This window comes from Myxocyprinus asiaticus, chromosome 11 (genome assembly GCF_019703515.2).
Source record: "Myxocyprinus asiaticus isolate MX2 ecotype Aquarium Trade chromosome 11, UBuf_Myxa_2, whole genome shotgun sequence".
Classification (NCBI taxonomy): Eukaryota; Metazoa; Chordata; class Actinopteri; order Cypriniformes; family Catostomidae; genus Myxocyprinus; species Myxocyprinus asiaticus.
Genome location: NC_059354.1, coordinates 45151384 through 45174029, shown reverse-complemented (window position 1 = coordinate 45174029; position 22646 = coordinate 45151384). Strand labels below are relative to the sequence as shown.

Sequence of the window (22646 nt, the reverse complement as noted above, 5' to 3'; positions counted from 1 at the left end):
GAGCTGTAGTGTATAGGTCAGAGAGGAAGTTCACGCCACTAAACACTCTGAAGAAAATCATTATGCCTCCTGTAGACGGCCACCACTGTTTCTATGGCTGCTTTTAAAGGAATAGCTCACCCAAAAACAACAATTCTGTTATTGTTTACTCACCCTCAAGACATGTTCATCTCATGTTGGTCAGTTCTTTCGTCTGTGAAACGTAAAATGAGATATCAGGCAGAATGTCCAACTACTCTTTCCTGTACAAGAAAAGGGGATGTGCAAAAATATCAAAACAAAAAAATTCCAATCCATGCATGTCGTAATGATTTATGTCATTACAGCTAATGTTTAAAATGCATTTGACTGAATTTATGTAAACTCTGTGCACTTCATGAATAGCTAATGAGCTGGAGGAGAGATTTCTCAAAATTGGTGATATACTCTGTTATAGGGTTGCTCCAATACCAAAATTCCAGCCCTGGTACGTCGGTATTGATACTAAATCGAAACTTCGGCAACAAATAACATGCCTCAAATTACAGATGAAATCACATAGAAAAGGACTTACATTTAGTCATTTAGCAGATGCTTTTATCCAAAGCTACTTAAACATGAGGAACATAACAAGCAATTTGTCATACAAAGTCAACAGTATCCGCAGTATCGCACTGCCAAGTTCTCGCAGTGGCTGGAGTAGTAAAATTGCTAGCACGGAAGAAAGAGACAGACAAGGATTTTTTTTATTTTTTATTGTTAAATAGTAAGTGCATTTAGTATGGATTGGTGAAGTACTCACGGAACAGATGTGTTTTCAGCAGTTTCTTGAATGCTGAGATTGTATCAGCAGATTGTGTGGAGGTTGGAAGCTCATTCCACCACAAAGGAACAGAGAGAGTGAATGATCGTGACATGGACTTTGTGCCTCTTTGTGACGGGACCACCAGGCGCCGCACGTTCATTGACCACAGGGAGCCTGGAGGAGTGAATTAAAGTAAGAGGGTGCTGTTCCATTGGCTGTCCTGAAGGCCATAGTCAAATCCTTGAATTTGATGTCGGAAGCTGCTGGCAGCCAGTGGAGTGAAATCAAGAGTGGTGTGACGTAAGACCAGCCGCGCTGCAGCAGCGTTCTGGACCATCTGCAGTGGCTTAATCCTACTAGCTGGCAGACCAGCCAACAGGTCATTACAGTATAGTCCAGTCTTGAAATGACCAGAGCTTGGATCAGGAGCTTTGTAGCATATTCAGACAGGAAAGGTCTGATTTTTCTGATGTCGATAAGCACGAATTTGCAAGACCCAGCGGTTGTTGAGATGTTGGCAGTGAAATGAAACTGGTCATCCACCACCACTCAAGTTCTGAGCTGTCTTGGTTGGCGTTAGTGTAGTTAAACCAAGATGAATAGAGAGGTTGTGGTCAACAGACGGGTTGGCTGAGATCATGAGAATTTCTGTTTTGGCAAGGTTGACAAGCTGTAGGTGACGTTCCTTCATCCAAGCTGAGATCTCCGAGAGGCAGGCAGAGATAAGCTGAGACGGTGGGGTCATCAGGCTGGAACGACAGGTAGAGCTGCGTATCATCTGTGTAGCACTGGTAGGAGAAGCCGTGTGCCTTAATGACAGGTTCAAGGTGTCCAAGCACTGGTCCCTGAGGAACACCAGTTGTCGAAAAAAAACAACACTTTTAGTTGCTAATACTGCATTTCCCATTTGAATTTTTCTGGATTCCAGGTTTTATGTTTCAATTAAATGTTTTCATCAAAACATTGTTTTATCAAATGAATACACAAAGCTTTAATAAAAAAAAAAAATATAATACATTTTTCAACTTTTTTTTTTTTTTTTTTTGGTCAAATAAAATGTTTCACAACAGAGCTTAACAAAATGAAGATATTAATTTAAAAAAATCTGATTACCTCTGGCACAAGGCTATTATGGCTTAATCACAGTGTGTCGATATTCAATACAATTATTTCTGTGATATTGCTTACAAAAGAAATAATAATAAAAATAATAATATTAATAATAACAATAATAGTAATAATTTTAAATAATAATGTTAATAATAATTCAACCATATGTTATTATTGTTTCTAGTAGTATTATTGCTATTAAATGTTTCTATATAATAGTAATATTTTTCTGTTGCAATTTCACGCATCCAGTTAAACAGCTTTTATTTTGGCGGAACTTTTATTTTGATGGACATTGGAGTTCCTGATGTGTGGTAGTTTTTAATAAGCTCCACATTCTAAATGAAATGTTGAAATACTCGTGAGCTGAGATATCAGAGCAGCACCGGAGGGGTTTGTGTGAGTGTTCACAGCCTCTCATACACTAAACACACCGCATTATCTGCATCACGTTCGATCTGTTTGTGTATGTGTGAATATGACCGAGCAGAGCGGCACATCTCATTCATTCTGAAGCGTGCAGATTGTGTATTATTTCATTAAATTAAATCCTTCTGCTGTTTAATGATTACACTTGGCCATATAGAGATTTGAATTTGATTGTCAAATTGTCATTGATTTAATCTATAAAAAAATAAAATAAAAAAAAAAGACATCTTGTAAAAATGAGCTTTTAACCGGTTTAAACTTTTATCTGCCTTATTAGTTATTGGTATTGACAAAATCCACTATCGGTCAACTTCTAACTCTGATACCTTATAGGTAACATATTTTATGGGTTTTTTTCTACTTCATATTAAGTACTAATAGTCATATTAAATGATATAGCCCAAAAGATCATTGACTCATTCCACATTAAGCTGTGGTGGGCAATGATGTGGCGTTATATCAATATAAACTCCAAAAAAAGCACCATAAAAGTATTCCATATGATTTGTGCATAAGATTTCCAAATTAAGGCTGTCAAATTAAAATTCGAATATTTGTCAAATTTGAGATAAGAATGCACTTTTGTTAACAGCCAGGTATGTTTTTTTGCAATAAACAATATAGCACAGTTCTGATTGGTTTAGATTTGTTTATTTGTTTGCATTTTCTGAAGCAAAGCGAGAGCTTTGTGTGAGGCATATAGATATGCATATAGATATAAATTATGTGATACTTCGCACCCCTTAATTATTTATTTAAAGTAGACTCTGTGATAGTTCAACTTTATTCTCATTTAATATCATTATACATGTGTCAGAGAGAGAAGGAAAAATGTCAATAACTTGCTGCCATGCATGAAATTCGTCTGTATATTGGCTCCTCATCCTCGTCTCCTCTTCACCTCTGACACCCAAGGGCGCTCTCGCATGCATCACGCATTGTGTACGACGCTCCTGTTGTGTAGCATTGCTGTTATCATTATCACTTTTGGGAGTATAGAGCAGTCCTTCCTTTGATTGGTGAATGTCCCGAAAGCGCAGCTTCCACATGTCTCCTTATTTTGCGCTCCGCAATAACAGTGAACCTCGCTAGATTCAATTAATGCTTGTCATTGGCAGGACCATACACAGGGCCTCCGCTGTCTTCACTGATCCTGGAAATTTTCATCTTGACCAACAGAGCAGTTTGTGAAAATGAATATTAAAAATGCGCACCTGATGAACGAAGCAGTGATTGTGTAAGATAAATAGATTGTTCAACACAAATTATTGCAAAACAATATGTAATTGTGTAATTAATTAGGTTAAGAGTGTATAAACATTTCCAGCAAGGAAAATTACAAATGTTTATAAAGTTGCTCACAAATACAGTATAATGAAGTTACAGTGACGAGCAGCACTATACGATCACATTTCAGCACCAAGCACAGGGACAGCAACTCTCTTAAGTAGCACATTCATGTTAAGTGCAGTTTTGGGAAACGCACATAAAAAATAATGAACATTCAGACTAACTAGAAATAATGCTATGCAACTGCTATGACCTATAGTCCTTAACACAGTTTTTAATGTATTCCTACCATTACTTGAGTCGTTACGTTCGCCTCTTTATCTATTGAAATCAGAAATTAGCCACCGATGATAGCATCATGATCTTTCCTTTCTGAGTGAAAAGGTCTTTTAAATCATATTTTGGGCGGCCTTTGGACAACAATTCCCTTTTAGCTCTGAAATTAACATCGCCTCTTTTCCCTCATAACGAAGACAGGCAGTTAATATTAGGCATTTTATTTAAATATTCTTTTTTCCTTTTTTCTTTTTCCCCTTCTTATAAAAAAGACTCATAAAATTAGATAAACGAACTTAAACTAAAAATCAGGAAAATCAAAGACAAAAAGGATTGATACTTCGTACATTTTAGGCGAAATATAATAAACAATGTAATTTACTTACATGACTCCTGCTGGTGTGAACTTCACTACTGAGTGATAAAGAGCTCAAGTTCAAACACTTAATGTTCGTTCTTGTTTTTAGGGGAAAGAACCGGCATGTCAGTGTATGCAGACTGTATGAATATGGCACATCTTATTTTGTGATTTGATTGTCTTAACCCTTTGTGCTGTAATGCGCTATTTTCATCCATTCTTTTTTTTTTTTTTTTTTTTTTGTGCTTTTATTAAAGAGTCTTTTTCATGGGCAGACTGTTAATTCTATGTGGGGTAGTTTTATGTTTGAAGTTTTGTTGTATATTCACCTACGCTGCGTAAGGGACCGTCTGAAAAAGTCCACCCACTGCACTAAAATGGCCTTCCGTAGCGCCGACACTAGGGTGATGTACAGACCAAAATTGGTTCATTGTTAATCCTCCTTTCTGCCGTTGCTTTCATATTTTATTTGTGGTCGCATTTTTCAACATTTAGAGGAAGATTTTCAATTTAAAATTCAATTTTGATCTCTTCAGAAGACTTGGATTATAGCGCACAAATCATATGGACTGCGTCTATGATACTTGTTTGCTTTTTGTCCTTTTTGAAGTTCCATAACACTTTCATAACACTTTACATTAAATGAGCAGTTTGGAGAAAGAAAATAATACCAGTTTGGAAGGACGTGAGGGTGAGGAAACGAATATTTATTTTGGATGAACTATGCCTTTAAAGGCCTCTTGGGGCTTCTCAGAGGGATTTAGCAAAAATTCATTGAACAAAAAAATTATATAAACAACAATTTCTTTAATTACACAACACCAGTGTGGCACTTGCAGAAGTCTCCACCCATTTATCCTCTGAGATCCTCTGTGTCCAAGCATGTCCACTTGCGCTCTGTTTATTGCGCTCTTGAGGCGGGAACGGTGCCATGTGAGACATGTGATGACAGCAAGTGCAAAAGACTGCCGGAGGAGCTGGATCTAAACTCCCTCCAGCACATGTAATCCACGCCACCTGGACCCAGTGAGACGCCATACTTATTTCGAGAGAAACACTGGAAAATCAGGCATCCCGTAAAGATTGTTTCCTCGCTGTGTGCTTCTCTAAAACAAACAGATTAATGGAGTATTATGCTTTGCTTCATTCAGGGGCCTGTGATGTATCACCCTTTCATGGTGTGTACGGTAAATTCACGGCAGCTTTGGGAGTTGCTAGGATTAAATCAAATTTTCTTGGCATGTTTAATTGGGATTGACTGTTCTGAGTTTCTTTCTTCCTACTTTTCTGACTTGGTGTCTCATTGTTATTTAAAGGGATAGTTCACCCAAAAATTATAATTTTGTGATCATTTACTTGAATTTCTTTCTTACGTAAAACACAAAAAGAGAAATTTTGAAGACCGTCCTGGTCTCTCATTTTCATGCAGTTACAGTGAACGAGGACTGAAGCTTTCAAGCCTTGAAATGATTCCAAAGCACCATACATATATAATAAAAGCAGTCCATACAACTCATTCTCTATATTTAACAGGGTTGGGTGAAAATATTGATTGTCTTATTAATTGCGATCTTCACGATCCTGATTTATTCTTAAAATCCCAAGATTACTCTTTTATTTTAAGGCTTACTTGAGTTTTGGTTTTGTTGTCTATTATATCTGTTAGATAAATAACAAGTGAACTGCCTCGTTTGGGCCCTGTTGTAAAAAAATAAAAAAAATAAAAGGGATACCCAAAGTTCACCCAAAAATGAATATGGTCTCATCACTTACTCACCCTCATGCCATCCCAGATGTGTATGACTTACTTTCTTCAGCAGAACACAAACTAAGATTTTTAGAAAAATATCTCAGCTCTGTAGGTCCATACAATGCAAGTGAATGGAGATCAGACCTTTTTAGCTCCAAAAATGACATAAAGGAAACATAAATGTAATCCATATGACTCCAGTGTTTAAATATCTTCAGAAGTGATATACAGTAATAGGTGTGGTGAGAAACAGAACAATATTTAAGTCCTTTTTTACTCTAAATCTCCACTTTAACTTTCACTTTCAGATGTGAAAGGTATATGAGCAACTCTTATTATTTAAACTTTAAGCATTTATATTGTGTATTAAAGAACTTTATTTTGATGAGAAATTATTTAAAAAAAAAATCAGAAAATAAAAAAGTTTCTGTAATATTTTGTCATTTTAAGTGTTATTATATCGAATCGAGATTACATTGAATCGTGAACCTCATATCTTATATCGAACCGAATCGTAAGATAACCATATCATCCCATCCCTACTAGATTCCTCATTCGTCCTGGAATAGCTTATTTGTATGGTTACATAACATGGTTAAGCTTTGATGTCCTGCTGTGCGCTAGACTGCTCCAGATACTGTTGTTGTTATGCTGATAGACAGGTTCCCTTTGTTCCAGGTGGACATAAGGAAAAATGTACACAGTGCATTAGACTAGCTGTGCTATGTCTGCTTGACATGTGCTTGCTATTGTCAGTTCCGATAAGCTTTGTGACAGCAAATATGGCAAGCCGGGAGGCAGTGTGTTAGCGTGGCAGATTGGTAAGGGTGGGCAACACCCGCCTCGCTGCATGTCAAAAATGTGTCATGGCGTCCTTTTGGTGTGGCCTTTGGCACGTATTTTTGCGTGTAGGGGACACCAACGTGTCAGATGTCCATGATTGACAGCGGGGAAAAGTAAAAGCCCTAATGATTCATGTGCACCTCAACTTGTGTTGAGTATAAAGTTCCATTGGCTCTGTTTCAAAACTAGTGAGCTGCCTAGATAGACAGCATTTTAAGGATTCCAAACATGAAGGTAGGCAGCATGATATGATGATACTGTACGGCAGCATTTATATAACATACAGTTGTTCAGTTGGTGCCTATGTAGAAAGCCTTAAGTTGGTCACTTACAGTTTCAGCTAGCTGCAATCTTCATTTGAACAATCCCGATATCGGTTCTTAAATCACAAGATAGATGCTTTACGCTATGCCAGGGGTGCTCATTATATCAAACGTTATCGACCGATTGCAAGGCAATCCCTGGTTGATCTCTTTAAAGGGATAGTTCACCCAATACCTAGTGTGTATGACTTTTTCTGCAGAACACGTTTGAAGAATAATATCTCAGCTCAGTTGGTCATATAAAATGCAAGTGGATGGTCAAGAAGAGCAGACAGTCAGCATAAAATTCATCCATACGACTCCAGAACTTTTGGTGCGAAAAAGATCAATATTGAAGTACTTTTTAACTATAAACCCTTGCTTCTGGTCAGCTGAAGTATATGCATTCATGAGAGCGCTGAGTTCACGTGGTCTTTCGTGTGATGAATTCGTGCTGGCATGTTACTGATGTAATCTCATGTTCTTCTCTCGGTTGAGACATCCAGGATAAGCAAAAAGACGCACCATTGTGAGTAATGAAACAGATACAAATACAGATCAAAACCAACAAAGCTTCTGTACAGCATTCCTCCTACTCGGTTGTAAACAGCACTGCTCTTTCGGGTGTGTTGAACTTGTGTCAGTTCTTGCGTGAAAATGCCAATGTGATTACGTCACGCGCACAGTCACTCATGCCTAAAGTGAAACTAAACAGCTGAACAAAAAGCAGATTTGTATCAAAATATCGAACTGTGGGGTGTAAATGGAGCCTAACAGACTTGCCGATGTCTAGTATGCCATTAATATTAATAAAACAACAAGAAAACGGAAAAAAAAAGTACTTGCTGCTCTTGGCTGTATAACTTAAGTTGCTTTGAAAAGTATTTATGTATTATAATCATAGATTGAAGACCTGTAATTTAAGTAGTTTGTTACATTGCATTACTATTTTCAGCTTCTGAATGGTTACTTATTGAATGCTTGCTTGATTTTGCTTACTTGATGCTTCTGATAAAAACTTCTTTTTTTTATTTATTTTTTTTTATATGTGTTCTATTGTTTTTTTATTTGTTCTATGGCTTTTATTACTGACTGTCTTAAATATTTACTTGATAACTTGAAACAATGTTTATTCAGATTAGTTTGTATTTTTTGTGGTATTGAAGTTGCTGTTGAGAATGGTAAAAATTACATTCATATGTAGGCCCTAAGCAAAATGGACATTATAAATGGAATATACCCAAACTGGTAACAAATTAAATCGAAATCTAAAATTAATCTAGTCGAATCAAGCTTTTAAATCAGAAACGTGTCGGGAAATCTGTATCGATATCCAGCTCAGCTTAATAAGGAAGTTGTCTGTGTCAGAAGTAGACAGCAAGGCTGAAAGTTTTGAAATATAATTTTATTTTGCATTTGACAGAGGTTTTTATCCAAAAAAGTGACTTTAGAATGTGCATTTAAAGGAATAGTTCACCCAAAAATGTAACTTCTGTCATAATTTTACATGTAATTTCAGACCCGTGTGACATAATTTCTTCTGTGGAACACAAAATGTGAATTTTTAAAAGCCTCTGCAGGGTTTATTTACCAAGTAATGAAAGTGAATAGTGACTACAGTGTGTCAAGCTTGAAAAAGGACAAAAATTAAGGATGCACTGGTATACATTTTTTTGTCCAATACCGATTTAAAAAATAAATAAATAAATAATAATAAAAAATAAATAAATATATATAGGCCGATAATGATACCGATATTTTGCCGCTCACCATATTTTGTCATCAGATCACTGTTTTACTTAAGATTTATGCTTTAAAAATTAACAAAGACATACAGTAGCTTATTTACTGTTCTAACAATAAATAATTTCCATTGAACATTGATTGGATCTGTTGAGAACAGGCCAAAATTTTAAAGAGAGCCACAATGATAAATAGAATATAAACAGGTAAAAAAAATAAAATAAAAAAAATAACTATATATGATAACACGATGATTGATATGATTTTTTTTTTAAACAAATTTGAACTTCTGTTTTTGCAAATAAAAAAAAATAAAAAAAAAAAAAAATTTAACTAAATAAATAGTTTTAACCTTTTAAATTCTGTATTATAGTGGTAAATTGGATAATGGATAATGCCGTCCAGACTGCTAAAGGGTGCTGCTTGCTCACACTGCTCTGACTGAAGCGCTGACAATATTTTAAAATGCAACGTTTTAAGCTTCAGTGGTCGTGCAAGGCCATATTGCGATTTCAATCTTAATTCAATTAATCATGCAACATTAATGAATGCCATACCGATGCCTCAAAAGTCAAAGTCTGCTGGTTTCTAAGCGTTTTAGAAGTTTTTTTTGTGGCTATTACTATTTCTGGATTGTGCATTTGAATTCAAAGAGTTTTTACAATGTATGTTACTAATTTATAAAAAAAATATAACCATCAGTTATTCATATCAGCATTTTCATGCTAATAACCATTATGCCGACGGTTTTAATTTGGTCAATAGTTGGCTGATAAATGTCGGCAGCCGATACATCTGTGCAAAAAATGCCATAAAACCACAGTAAAAGTAATCAATGCGACTCATGCACTGTATTCCATGTCTTATGAAGCCGGACAAAACTAAATTGCAAAGGCGTTATTCACTCTCCAGTCAAACTGAATCATTAATAAACTCTTAATCACATATTGTGACTAAGTTGGTAAGATGACTGTGATTAAACCTCATGATGTCAAGTCACCAAAATCTATGAGGTTTGATGTTATTGACATAGCCGCCATTTTGATTTCAAAATGGCATAACGACATCATAAAGGTATACATTTTATCAGTATGTGTGTTCCATGTGAATCAAACTCATGACCTTGGTGTTGCTAGCACCAGTTGAGCTACAGGAACAATATGTAATTTAGCCACTGTGACATTTATTTTTATTTTAATGCTTTTTTTGACAGTTCGACCATTGAGGAAAAAGAAACCGACACAGAGTTGGATTACGACCAGAGGGGGCGCTGTGAGCATCTGAGAATCTCTCTTTCCCTGTCCCATGTCTCTCTTGACCTGTCTGTCCAGTCAACAGTGGATGGTGACCAGCCAACAAACCCCAGAGGAGCCGTGAGGCACTTCTCAAATCCTCATCTGCCAGGACACACTCCAATAATTGTCTGGCCAGCAGAAAGAGCTGCCGACACGATGAGTTCCCACAGCCGCCCAGGTAAGAGATCTATCTGGCCCTTCAACGCTTTTCTCCTTACGTTTCTTCTTGCAGAACAAGATAAACAGCGGAATCAGCTACGCTCCGGTTTCAATTACGACCATCTCTAAATAAACCTTTTGTAATCTAGAAATGTGCCATTAAAAACCTGTTTCTCCTGCTAGAAGAGGGTAGTGATACATAATGATGGCGCCGCGGATGGCTGGCTCGTTGTGGAGCGCTCCTATTGTTTTGTTGTTTTTGTTTGTTTGTCCTGTGTTTAGTAATCTTTTTCCAGTCAGTTTTACCAGAGACGAACTGCTGAACATTCGACAGCATGTACTAGACAATCTTTTCCCGGTTTTTGAATATTCAGACGTTTTGCTAGACATTTTAGTTGGAGGCGCAGCTCTGCTGTTCAAGAGACACAGGTGAGGGAGATGAGCAGGTGTGCTGGTCAAACTCTGTCGGCGCGGATTTCGAACAGCGCTGCTGAATATTCACTTAGCGAATCTCCACTCTCTTCCTAACAAAACGGACGAACTACATCTCCTCACCCGCACAAACAAGGACTTTTCAACCTCTGCTGCCTTGTGCTTCACAGAAACCTGGCTGAGTGAAGCCATTCCGGACAGCGCGTTACATCTGCCAGGCTTCCAGCTGTTCAGAGCGGATCGCATCGCGGAGTTAACGGGGAAAACAAGAGGCATGGAACATGCTTTTACATCAATGAAAGTTGGTGTACAGATGTAACAACGTTAAAGAGGATGTGCTATCCTAATTTGGAAGCTCTCTTTATTAACTGTAAGCCTTTCTACTCACCGCGGGAGTTTTCTTAGTTTATTCTGGTGAGTGTGTATATCGCGCCAAACGCGTGTTTGAATGCCGCGCTGCAACAGCTGGCTGATCAAATCACAGACACAGAACAACAATACCCGGACTCAGTTATTATTATTCTTGGGGAATTTAACAAAGCAAATCTCACACGTGAACTGCCCAAATACAAACAGCACATTACATGCCCCACCAGAGACAGGAACATACTGGATCACTGCTATACAACAATAAAGGATGCATATCGCTCTGTCCCTAGAGCAGCTTTGGGACTCTCTGATCACTGTCTGGTTCATCTTCTTCCAGCCTACAGGCAGAAATTAAAACCAACCAAGCGAGTAGTAAGGACTGTAAAGAGATGGACCAGTGAAGCAGAGCGGGAACTACAAGCCTGCTTCGATTGCACAGATTGGAGTGTTTTTGAGGCTGCAGCCACAGACCTGGATGAGCTCACAGATACTGTTACATCATATATCAGTTTCTGTGAGGATATGTGCATTCCTACTAGGACTTATTTAAAGTTCAACAATGACAAACTGCTCAGGCAGCTTTGTCAGGCCAAAGAGGATGCTTACTGGGGTGGGGATAAAGTCTTGTACAATCAGGCCAGGAACACACTGAACAAGGAAATCGGAGTGGCTAAAAGAAGATACTTTGAGAAGCTGGAAAACAAGTTTTCAGCTAACAACCCTGCATCAGTGTGGAGTGGCATGAAACAACTCACAAATTACAGGACTCCTACCCCAACCCTGTGGACCAACAACTGGCTGACGACCTGAATGTGTTCTACTGCAGATTTGAAAGGTCCAGTCTCACACCCCACACCCACTCTGACCTTCACACCACACAAACACCAACACCTCCTGCAACCCCCCTCCTCCCCGCTCCTGCTACTCAACCTGCACTTAAGATCTGTGAAGATGATATGAGCCGGGGTTTTCGGAAACAAAAGACGAGGAAAGCTTCAGGCCCAGATGACGTCTCACCAGCGTGTCTTCGATCCTGTGCTAACCAGCTGGCCCCCATCTTCACACAGATCTTCAATAGATCACTGGAGCAGTGTGAAGTCCCATGCTGCTTCAAATGCTCAATCATTATTCCTGTCCCAAAGAAACCAAAAAACACAGGACTTAATGACTATGTCACAATGTCGCCCTGACGCCTGTGGTTATGAAATCATTTGAGAGACTGGTGTTGGCCCACCTTAAGAACATCACTGGACCCTTTCTATATCCCCTTCAATTTGCTTATTGAGCAAACAGGTCTGTGGATGATGCAGTCAACATGGGATTGCATCATATCCTGCAACATCTGGACAGACCAGGGACATATGCAAGTATCTTTTTTGTGGACTTCAGTTTGGCTTTCAATACCATCATCTCAGCTATACTCCAGAATAAATTACACCAACTCTCTGTTCCCATGTCTGTCTGTCAGTGGATTACCAGCTTTCTGATGGACAGGCAGCAGCTTGTGAGACAGGGGAAACTCACTTCCAGCACCTGTACAATCAGCACTGGTGCCCCCCAGGGATGTGTGCTCTCCCCACTACTCTTCTCCCTCTACACCAATAACTGCATCGCCAAGGACCCCTCAGTCAAGCTCCTGAAGTTTGCAGACGACAGAACTGTCATCGGCCTCATCCGAGATGACGATGAGTCTGCATACAGAAAGGAGGTTGAACAGCTGGCTGTCTGGTGCAGTCAAAACAACCTTGAGCTGAACACGCTCAAAACAGTGGAGATTATTGTGGACTTTAGGAGGAACACCCCAACGCTGACCCCCCTCACCATTCTAAACAGCACTGTGGCAGCAGTGGAGTCATTCAGGTTCCTGGGCACTACCATCTCACAGGACCTGAAGCGGGAGACACACATTGACTCCATTGTGAAAAAGCCCCAACAGAGGTTGTACTTCCTTTACCAGCTGAGGAAGTTCAACTTGCCACAGGCGCTGCTGATACAGTTTTACTCAGCAGTCATTGAGTCTGTCCTCTGCTCTTCAATAACTGTCTGGTTTTGGGGGCCTGGGTAGCTCGGTGGTAAAATACGCTGGCTACCACCCCTGGAGTTCGCTAGCTCGCTAGTTCGAATCCCAGGGCATGCTGAGTGACTCCTCCTAAGCAACCAAATTGGCTCGGTTGCTATCGAGGGTAGAGTCACATGGGGTAAACTCCTCGTGGTCGCTATAATGTGGTTTGTTCTTGGTGGGGCGCGTGGTGAGTTGAACGTGGTTGCCACGGTGGATGGCGTGAAGCCTCCACACGCGCTATGTCTCCGTGGCAATGTGCTCAACAAGCCACGTGATAAGATGCGCGAGTTGAAGGTCTCAGACATGGAGGCAAATGGGATTCGTCCTCCACCACCCGGACTGATGCGAATCACTACGCGACCACGAGGACTTAAAAGCACATTGGGAATTGGGCATTCCAAATTGGGAGAAAAAGGGGAAAAAATCCAATAAAATAAATATATAACATAAAAATAACTGTCTGGTTTGGTTCAGCTATGAACTCAGACTACAAAGGACAGTTCGGACTGCTGAGAGGATTATTGGTTGCCCCCTGCCCCCTTCAAGAACTATACACTTCCAGAGTGAGGAAAATTATCTTTTTGAACTGTTGCCTTCTGGCCGACGCTTCAGAGCTCTGAGCACCAGAACCGTAAGTCACAGGAACAGTTTTTTTCTCTCAGGCTATCTATCTCATGAACATTTAAATTTCCCCATTGAGCAATAACTATGTGCAATACACGGTTTATTTTTTTTATATTTATCCAACACATCCAGCCTCTTCTGCCATTTCATTCCTCTGAAAAAAAAAAAAAAAAAAAAACATTTGCAATGTACATAACAGATTTGTATTTGAACTGTACATAACAGATAACGGATTGTATTAGATTTGCACTACCTATGTGTATGTGTGTATGTATGTATGTATGTATGTGTGTGTCTGTACGTATGTGTACAATTATTTTTTATTTTTTATTTTTATTATTATCTTTGTCTTGCTGCTGTTTTTGTATTGTTTTTGTATTGTTGTACACTGGAAGCTCCTGTCACCAAGACAAATTCCTTGTATGTGTAAGCATAGTTGGCAATAAAGCTGATTCTGATTCTGATAGTGATAGTGTTTCTCAGCTACAGGAATAACACATGATTGGGCTTTGAGGGTTGAGAATCGGCCTTGAGGTGCCAGAAAAGCCTTTTGAGCAGCTTTTTGATTCTCACTCAAATATCTGTCCCCTTTACTCTGCCAAGGCCGCCTTGTCCAACTGTCGGCTTGAGGGAGAGTTTGATTATTCAAGGAAAATGTTGTAAACTTTGCGCTCTCTCTCTCTCTCTCTCTTTCTCTCTCTCTCTCTCTCTCTCTCTTCACCTTTTTATCTTTCCTCTTCTGTCTTTCTGCTTATATTTTCTCTTTTGCGTTCAGAGGAAAAGGTCATCGAGTTACTGGCTTTTCAGTCTTATTATTTTTGTTGAATTATGCACTAGACAGATGATCACTCAGTATGCATACTGCTTCATTCTGTGAGCTGCTATTTAGTTACTACTGTATTTTGTTGAGATGGCAAGAGTCAGCGCTTTTCTGATGAGCTTCGGAGAGTTTCAGTGGCCATGGGATCGGACCCCCTTTCCACCCACAGGTTGTCGCTGCTGGTGCTCAAAATGGAACTGTTATGCATATTTCTGTTGAAGAATAGAAAGTAAAAAATATTTTTTCGAAAAATGGGCTCCGCATCAGCACCTTAGACTGTGTCCACATGTCTGTGTCCGTCCACACGGCTGTTTTCCAAAAAGTCCTCATCAGCACTGAAGCATCTGAAAATGCTTCCCTTACTGCACATGCGGAAAAAATAGTTAGAAGTGTGGCCAGGTGCCGTTTCCATCTGGTGCCTAAAACGCTATTGTCCTCGTGTTCTGCCATCGGAGAGTAAACTCTGTTCTATTGCCTTTTGAAGGAATGCTAAGTAACAATTATCTTTAACAACACCATCAAATTAAAAAGCAGGGCAACAATGTATCTACAACACGGGCGCCATCTTGATTGTTTTGGGTTGCATTGTTTTTGGAAATCTCAGTTTTCCCAGTCCACACTACAACGCTATTATGGCATTTTCAATTGTATTCACTTGGGAGCTTTTTCAAAAGCTCAATTTTCGCTGGACAAAAACGCAGTCTCAGTGTGGACTGAAGGCCAAAACTTAGGACAGGGATCCCCAAATGTTTTGCTCCCACGGCCAGGTCAATCTGCTCTGTTTTCAAAGGGGGCCGGAGTAAGCCTACGGTATTTTTGTCGCAGATTATTCTTCTGCTTTTAATCTTACAATTAAAATCCATTCACAGAACATGATTATAATACATTTCTAAGCAACTTGCTTTAAGTTAGGCTTACTTTGTCATTGTATATATACTATCTCTGTTCACTGACGTGTGCATGTCACCACATGTCCAGTCATTTAAACAGAACTTTCATTACGTTTTTGAATTGTAGAATAACAAGAACAAATTTAAAATCTGTGTGAAATGTTACATTTAAGCCTACTTCATCTTACATCAGTGGATCCATCCACTGGCTCAAAGAACTGTTAAATAAGTACTTTATCCAGTAGTGGTGGTGATTTTGATTCATCTCAGTGACGAGTCTTTTTAATCTGTTCACCAATAAGATTCGTTCAGATTAGTTCATTGATTTGTTCATTGTCCATCTTTGCAAATTACGCTTTTGCACCAAATGACCATCTTTTATGCTTTGAATGAGGAAAAAGCAGTTATTTATAATCGTAAAAAGTCTAATTATCATAATTATTACAATTTGCGTCTCAGTTCTACTAGGAGACTTCAACAGTGCAGAATGTTTAAGCGAATGACAACGAAGCATATCTATCATACTTTGAACTGCTGAGCAAGACTTTTTATCAAGCTATACAAAAATAGGCAATACTAGCCTAAAAAATTTAGTTTCAATAATGTCTATATGCTATTGTAATTAGTTGTTTATCACTCAGTTTTATTCATTATTCATTCGGCCCATTTTCTTGTTGAACAAGTTTGAATTGAGCAAGCAACTTGCCGCCTCTCGTTTAGTCATTCAGCAGATCCTCATTAACGATGACTGATTCATGCATTTCGCTCGCAAACAAAGAGTACCAGCAGTACATTCAGTTCCTTCATGAATGAGATTTCTTATTCAGACTCAAGTTTGGGGACCCCTGAGGTAGGAAAAATATGCATTTTCAAATGTGTCCAGATTAATGTGGACCACATCTTAGGCCACGTCTAAACTAATTTGTTTTCATTTGAAAACTGTATTTCTTTTACTAACGTCATTGTTTTTCAAAGTATGCGATAAAGGAAAGCATTTTCGAAAAGCAATGTTTTAGTTGGTGGAAAATGCAGTGGATGAAAGGCATAAGCTTAGCGGAATCCATGCATTTTAGAAACGAAAACGTATATTTGAAGATGTGGCCTTAAACATGCTGGGGCCGGATTCACAAAACATTCTTGAGAATAAAATTATTTTTAACTACTATTTTTTATTTATTTTCAAAGTTACAAAAGCTTTCTTTTCCCGAAAAGACACCTTAAGAATGTTCTTATCTTTTTTTTTTTTCTTAAACCATCTACGTTTATAGCTAGATACCTTCTTACGAACTTCTTATAATTTATCTAAAGAACTTTCGTAATTTTTTTCGTGAGAAGATTTTCGTGAATCCGGCCGCAGGTCTCGAACCACAAACCAGTAATGTCAGAGGCAAATGTTTTAAAAGTTGTCTCCAACAATTTAAAGTCGTCTCTTGATGGCATAAAGTTGCTGAATTAAATTATTTTAGATGTTAAAACACTGTATGTTGCCATATGATGTCAAAATTCATAATGATGACTGTGTGGACCAATGAACCAATACTTTAAGAGACATTTACCATATCGTAGACAACATGTAAAGACACTTGTAACACATTTACCTTGACTTATTTAAGCAAAATATTACTTGTGATACAGAATATTCAGTGTGAATAAATGTGTTATTTGGTTATGATATTGCCCTTGGTTTTGTCAGCAAAAGTATAGAGTTTAAAGTTGTAGAGGCAGATAAAGTTAGTTAAAAGGGTACATTTTTATATCTTATAGACTATATCGACATATGAACAAAAATGTTTAAATATTTACATGAAATATTGTGTGATTTTCATATAACAGTAGTGTTTTTTTATGTAACGGTCTTGAGGACAGTGTCTTGATCTGTATGAGTAGATTAGAGGAGAAACACTGATTAGTCAATCATCTCCCTCCCTATCAGGTCGTCATCTCTGGTGGTCTGTTTTGCTAATCCAGGGTTGATGTAATGGTTTTGGTCTCTGAGAGCTGGATTGGAGATTTTGAGGCCTGATGTCACCTCCTTTTACACATCCCACCCGCTAATCCGCTTAGGGTCAGAAAGAGCTATTTCAGCCGGGGAACTCCGGCATCAGTCTAATCCAGTGTTTCTCATCATTCTCATGACTTGAGGTCAGACACTTTGCCCCATGCTGGGTGGTGCCGCAGTGTTTTGGACGGCAGCCATTTAGAATATTCTAGAATATTTCATGGCTGGATTCTATTTTGTAGACTTCTTTTGACTATTGTGTTGACCTACAAACCTAAGGTTTATTTTTTTAAACACACCGACTTTAAAATAAAATTATAAGTTAAAATTCTTTCTTGTGTCCTAGTTCAATATGTAGAGTTACTTTGATCCAAATAAAGCAGCTGTTTGATTGTCAGCTAGCAGCCCTTGTCCAGGGATTGGTCACAGAGCCGGCCCTGCCTAATAAGCCTAATACCTTAATTTGGTAATTTAATTCTTTCTTATTCGTTTGCACAGAATTTCATTAAATATATTTATTAATTTGTGAATGTGATGTGTGTTTGGTTAGTTTAAAATTTTTTTATTCTTTCTTTTTTGTACTTCTGAAGTAATTATACCTGTTCTGATAAACTACAGTTGATAGTTTTGCATTTTTAAGCGTTACACTTTTTATTTTTTTAAATAAATAGACATGTTTATTTGCACAGTTTATATGTGTAGTTGAAGGTGGGGAATTTTGAAAATCTGCTTAGGGCCCCCAAAATGCTAGGGCCGGGCCTGATTGGTCACGATAGTCGACTAGTCATCCAACAACTTAGATTAGTCTATTAGTGAGATCGAGTAATTATTTTCTAGATTTGTTTTTGTGTTGTTTTTGTTAGTTACAGTAGATATTAAAGCAATGTTTTAATTAGTGTGCTGACATTTGTAAAAAAAAATGTTTTTTATGGTTTGCACTGTAAAACCCTCTTGGAAAAGTTGTGCCTTTAAATTTATCAACTTTGTACCGTTAATATACATTATGAAGATCTTATTTTGGCCGTTGCATCACCATGTGTATTCTTATGAAGCCATGCTGTAAAGCTGTTTTTGAACGCAACAAAGTGTGTTATTTAAACGCTCTCTAAGAAACTCATTCAAATGATGTCGGCTGAACCCGAAACCAGCCCAATTTTACAGGGCTTCCTTAAAGTTCCTACGAGCTGGCTTGATGAGCGCAGTTTTCTTTACTGTGTTGATGTATTTCCCATTGAAACAGGAAGCTGGGATGCAACATATTGAAGGGCTTATCCCTTTCGTAAATGAATACCCAATAGGCTTTTTTTTACGCTACAACCATGAACCATGTTTGCTACTAGCTTGTCTATTGCATGAGGTATTAAGGGAGGGACATTCCTATTCCAGAGAACATATGATTGGGCAAAAATGTGTGTAGTTCAAGATGAGTCATCAATATATTTTTGTCCTTCAAAGATAGCTTCAAAGTTAATATTCATAGACAAAAATATAAAAATAAAATTCAACACCGATTACTAGACTGGTCGTTCGGGCAATCTACCGACCATTGGATTTTGAAAATGTAAGTTGCTTTTTAAAAAATTTTTTTTAATTAGTACTTAGTAGGTCCTCGTGGTTGTGTGGTTACTCACTTCAATCCGGGTGGTGGAGGACAAGTCTCAGTTTCCTCCGCTTCTGAGACAGTCAATCCGTGCATCTAATCACGTAGCTCGCTGTGCATGACACCGCGGAGACTCCGCATGTGGAGGCTCATGCTACTCTCATTGAGAGCGAGAACCCCTAATCGCGACCACGAGGAGGTTACCCCATGTGACTCTACCCTCCCTAGCAACCGGGCCAATTTGGTTGCTTAGGAGCCCTGGCTGGAGTCACTCAGCACACCCTTTAGTGTTTAGGTTGCTTAAACATAGTTTGAAACTTAGAAAAACATCTTGATATCTGCATTTGGAATTGCTCTCCGTCCAGCTGTGTTTGAACACAAGAACACACCTTATCTTGTGCTGTTGCTATTGTCAAGAATGCTTGAGTTTGGTTTGTTCTCTTTACAGCTGCACGTTGCCTATACAGCTGAAGTTTCGCTTACTGCCCCATAGGGCTTGGCGATAGGACGATGTTATCAGATATCGACGATATTTTACAAAGATCCCGATGCCGATTGCGACACTCATTGACAGACGATGATTGACAGTATCGGGAAATGACAAAACAATGGATCTGGGAAGTCACCAAATATATTAAACTGTAGCCCAGGGTATGAAACTAGCACCCGCCACCCGCAAAATGCGATGAGGCTGAATCAAGCTCCTCGTCCAAATGTATTCCATGCATAGGCATTTTTGCTCATCTACCCGCAACAGGCGGGTGACCTGTAAGACGTCTCAGAGTGACACATGACAAGAAACGCTGTTAGTCACAAAAACGCATGCTTGAAAACACACACTTTATTATATTTTTAAGAACAGACAAAAGAAAAGCCGTCAATGCTTGTGTCTGATTTGCTATTTGTTTAGAGGCGTGCAGCGTGAGCCTGTCTCGTGGAACAAGCGCGTGTGTATTTCTCTGTTTTATTTGTATGAAAACTGTTTGCAAGAATAATGCTATCTATGAGAATGCTGCAAATTATCTCAGATCATCTCGGGAGGTGCTGTGAGTTTAGTTCGCTTTATTTCCACGTGGTGGAAAAAACTGAACAACTCTGCAGGTTCAGTAATATATATCTTTGTATTAAAGAAACAAAGATGAAAGTGATTAAATCATAAAGTAATACAAGACATGTCCACATTGAACATAAAATTGATTTCTATTTTCTTTTCTTTAGGCAGCATTAACTGTATTAACAAAACGCAATACAAACACAAATTCGACGAGAACACACATTTGGCAGCATTATTTTGGGAACAAAAGGGAATTTATTAGGCTTATTATGATTATTATTTTCTGTACATTTACAATTGTCTTTAGTTCTTAATCTGTAGGCTATTAGTAATTTTCCACCTGTTGTCGTTGATGGATACTTGTGTGATGGCAAATGGAGCCGTTGGAGACAGTAAATGTTTAAATAAGGTGGTTAAATAAGCTTTTTGATCACTTCGTTATTTTATTGCTTTTTTCTTTAGTTTAAATTGCAATTTGAATTTAGAAATGTCTTATGTTTTTCGTGTTTCAATAAATCAATAAAATCTTTAAAGCAAAATCAATCAAGCAAATTAATTCACCGACCTTCGGCAGGGGGGTTGACGATGTAATTGTATGTTGCGATATTTTTTTAAGGTGATTATCACTAAAACATTTTTTTTGGATTTTTCCCCTTTTTCTCAGAATTTGGAATGCCCAATTCCCAATGTGCTTTTAAGTCCTCATGGTTGCGTAGTGATTCGCCTCAGTCCGGGTGGTGGAGGACGAATCCCATTTGCCTCTGCGTCTGAAACCATCAACCCGTGCATCTTATCACATGGCTTGTTGAGCGCGTTGCCACGGAGACATAGCGCGTGTGGAGGCTTCACGCCATCCACCGTGGCATCCACGCTCAACTCACCACGCGCCCCACCGAGAACAAACCACATTATAGCGACCACGAGGAGTTTACCCCATGTGACTCTACCCTCCCTAACAACCGGGCCAATTTGGTTGCTTAGGAGACCTGGCTGGAGTCACACAGCACGCCCTGGGATTCGAACTAGCGAGCTAGTGAACTCCAGGCATGGTAGCCAGCGTATTTTACCACTGAGCTACCCAGACCCCAATAAAATATTTTTTACATATTGCCCAGCCCTACTGCCCCCTGCTGAAAACAGGTGGTACTTTAAGCTTGAATTGCACTGATGGTAGGAATATTCATTATTACTGATGATCAATGCGTAATTTTATTAACGCTAACACTGAACTTATACGTTAAATTACAGCCTTAATAATTATAAATCAGAAAGTTTGCACCATATGCATTCCTCATAGTGGGGAATGACTTCTCATGAGAGATGCTAGGACCCAGTGGTGACAGGATGTTGCATAAACGGGCTGGATTTAGAATTTAGGCAGGTTGTCAGCTCCATGACCTGGCTAAAAGCAGTGACAGACTGTGATTATGTGTCTGCTCTGGAGAAGTTTGGTTCATTGGCGTCTACAACTGGATCAAGTTGCACTTTCCACCCACCTGCCCTGTGGCCAAGACACCATTAGTGCCAGTTGTTTGGAGCAATAAAGCTTGCAGACTAGCAGGCCTGACGTCAGCCTGGCGGTACACACTGGGCAGCCCCCTCAACTGGGTACACAGATGAGAAGACCAAACAATGGACTCCATCACCCAGAAAAGCAACCTCTGGAGTCCAGGGACCAGCACAGACCTGAACACAAGGGCTCAACAATAATAATAAAAAGAAAATTCTGATGGCTCGGTCGGCTCAGTAGTTGAGTATTTGCCTGATTGAAAGCATGTTTTAGATTTTCTTGGTCTACACAAATGACCACATACTGTGCAATAACAAAGTGGATTAACTCATTTTTTTGTTATTGCCATGGAATAAGTTTTTCATACTATTTTGATTTGACATTTCATTGAGTGATTTTGATTACATTTGGTCTAATCTAACTTTAGAGAACACGGTGCAAGTCGTTTTTGTTTTGAACTTTTAAAGCAATTTGTGCTGGAACAACTATCCAGTTTTACCTAGTTTATTGATGATATTTAAGTGCTGTTTGTGCCTCATTATGTGTAATTATCTCTTTTTTTGGCATTCTGAGGGCAGTTTTTTTCAGGGAATTTTTCTTTCCGGCATAAAACCCAAAATTTGACTTCATGTGCTGTATGCCCTTTCATTGAAGGAATAGTTCACCCAGATAAAAAAATTCTGTTATTATTTGCTCACTAAAGCATAATAGTCCATACATTGTTCAACTTGTGCACTATATTTTATATTCTATAGCTTTGTGTAATGAGTCGACTGAAATTAAAGTATATTTACTGAAAATCTTCCCCTCCATTGCAGATCTTATGTCTTTCTCCTTCAAACCATCACACTGCATTTGATTACAAGTAGGAATGTCACAAAATATCGATATATCGATCATTAATCGACACGTATTTTTCTCTAGTTTTTAAGGCGTTGATAGATTAA

The 22646-nt window shown here is 38.6% G+C and overlaps 1 protein-coding gene across 2 annotated transcripts in view; it reads left to right on the top strand.

Moving 5' to 3' along the window:
- Nucleotides 1-22646, top strand: part of LOC127448106 (histone deacetylase 4-like) — a 288908-nt gene that overhangs the window by 14442 nt on the left and 251820 nt on the right. For both annotated transcript variants that reach the window (XM_051710403.1, XM_051710401.1), the window contains exon 2: nt 10099-10358. In XM_051710403.1, the coding sequence (XP_051566363.1) occupies nt 10337-10358 (22 nt within the window). In that variant the 5' untranslated portion in view covers nt 10099-10336. The remainder of the gene's footprint in view (nt 1-10098; nt 10359-22646) is intronic.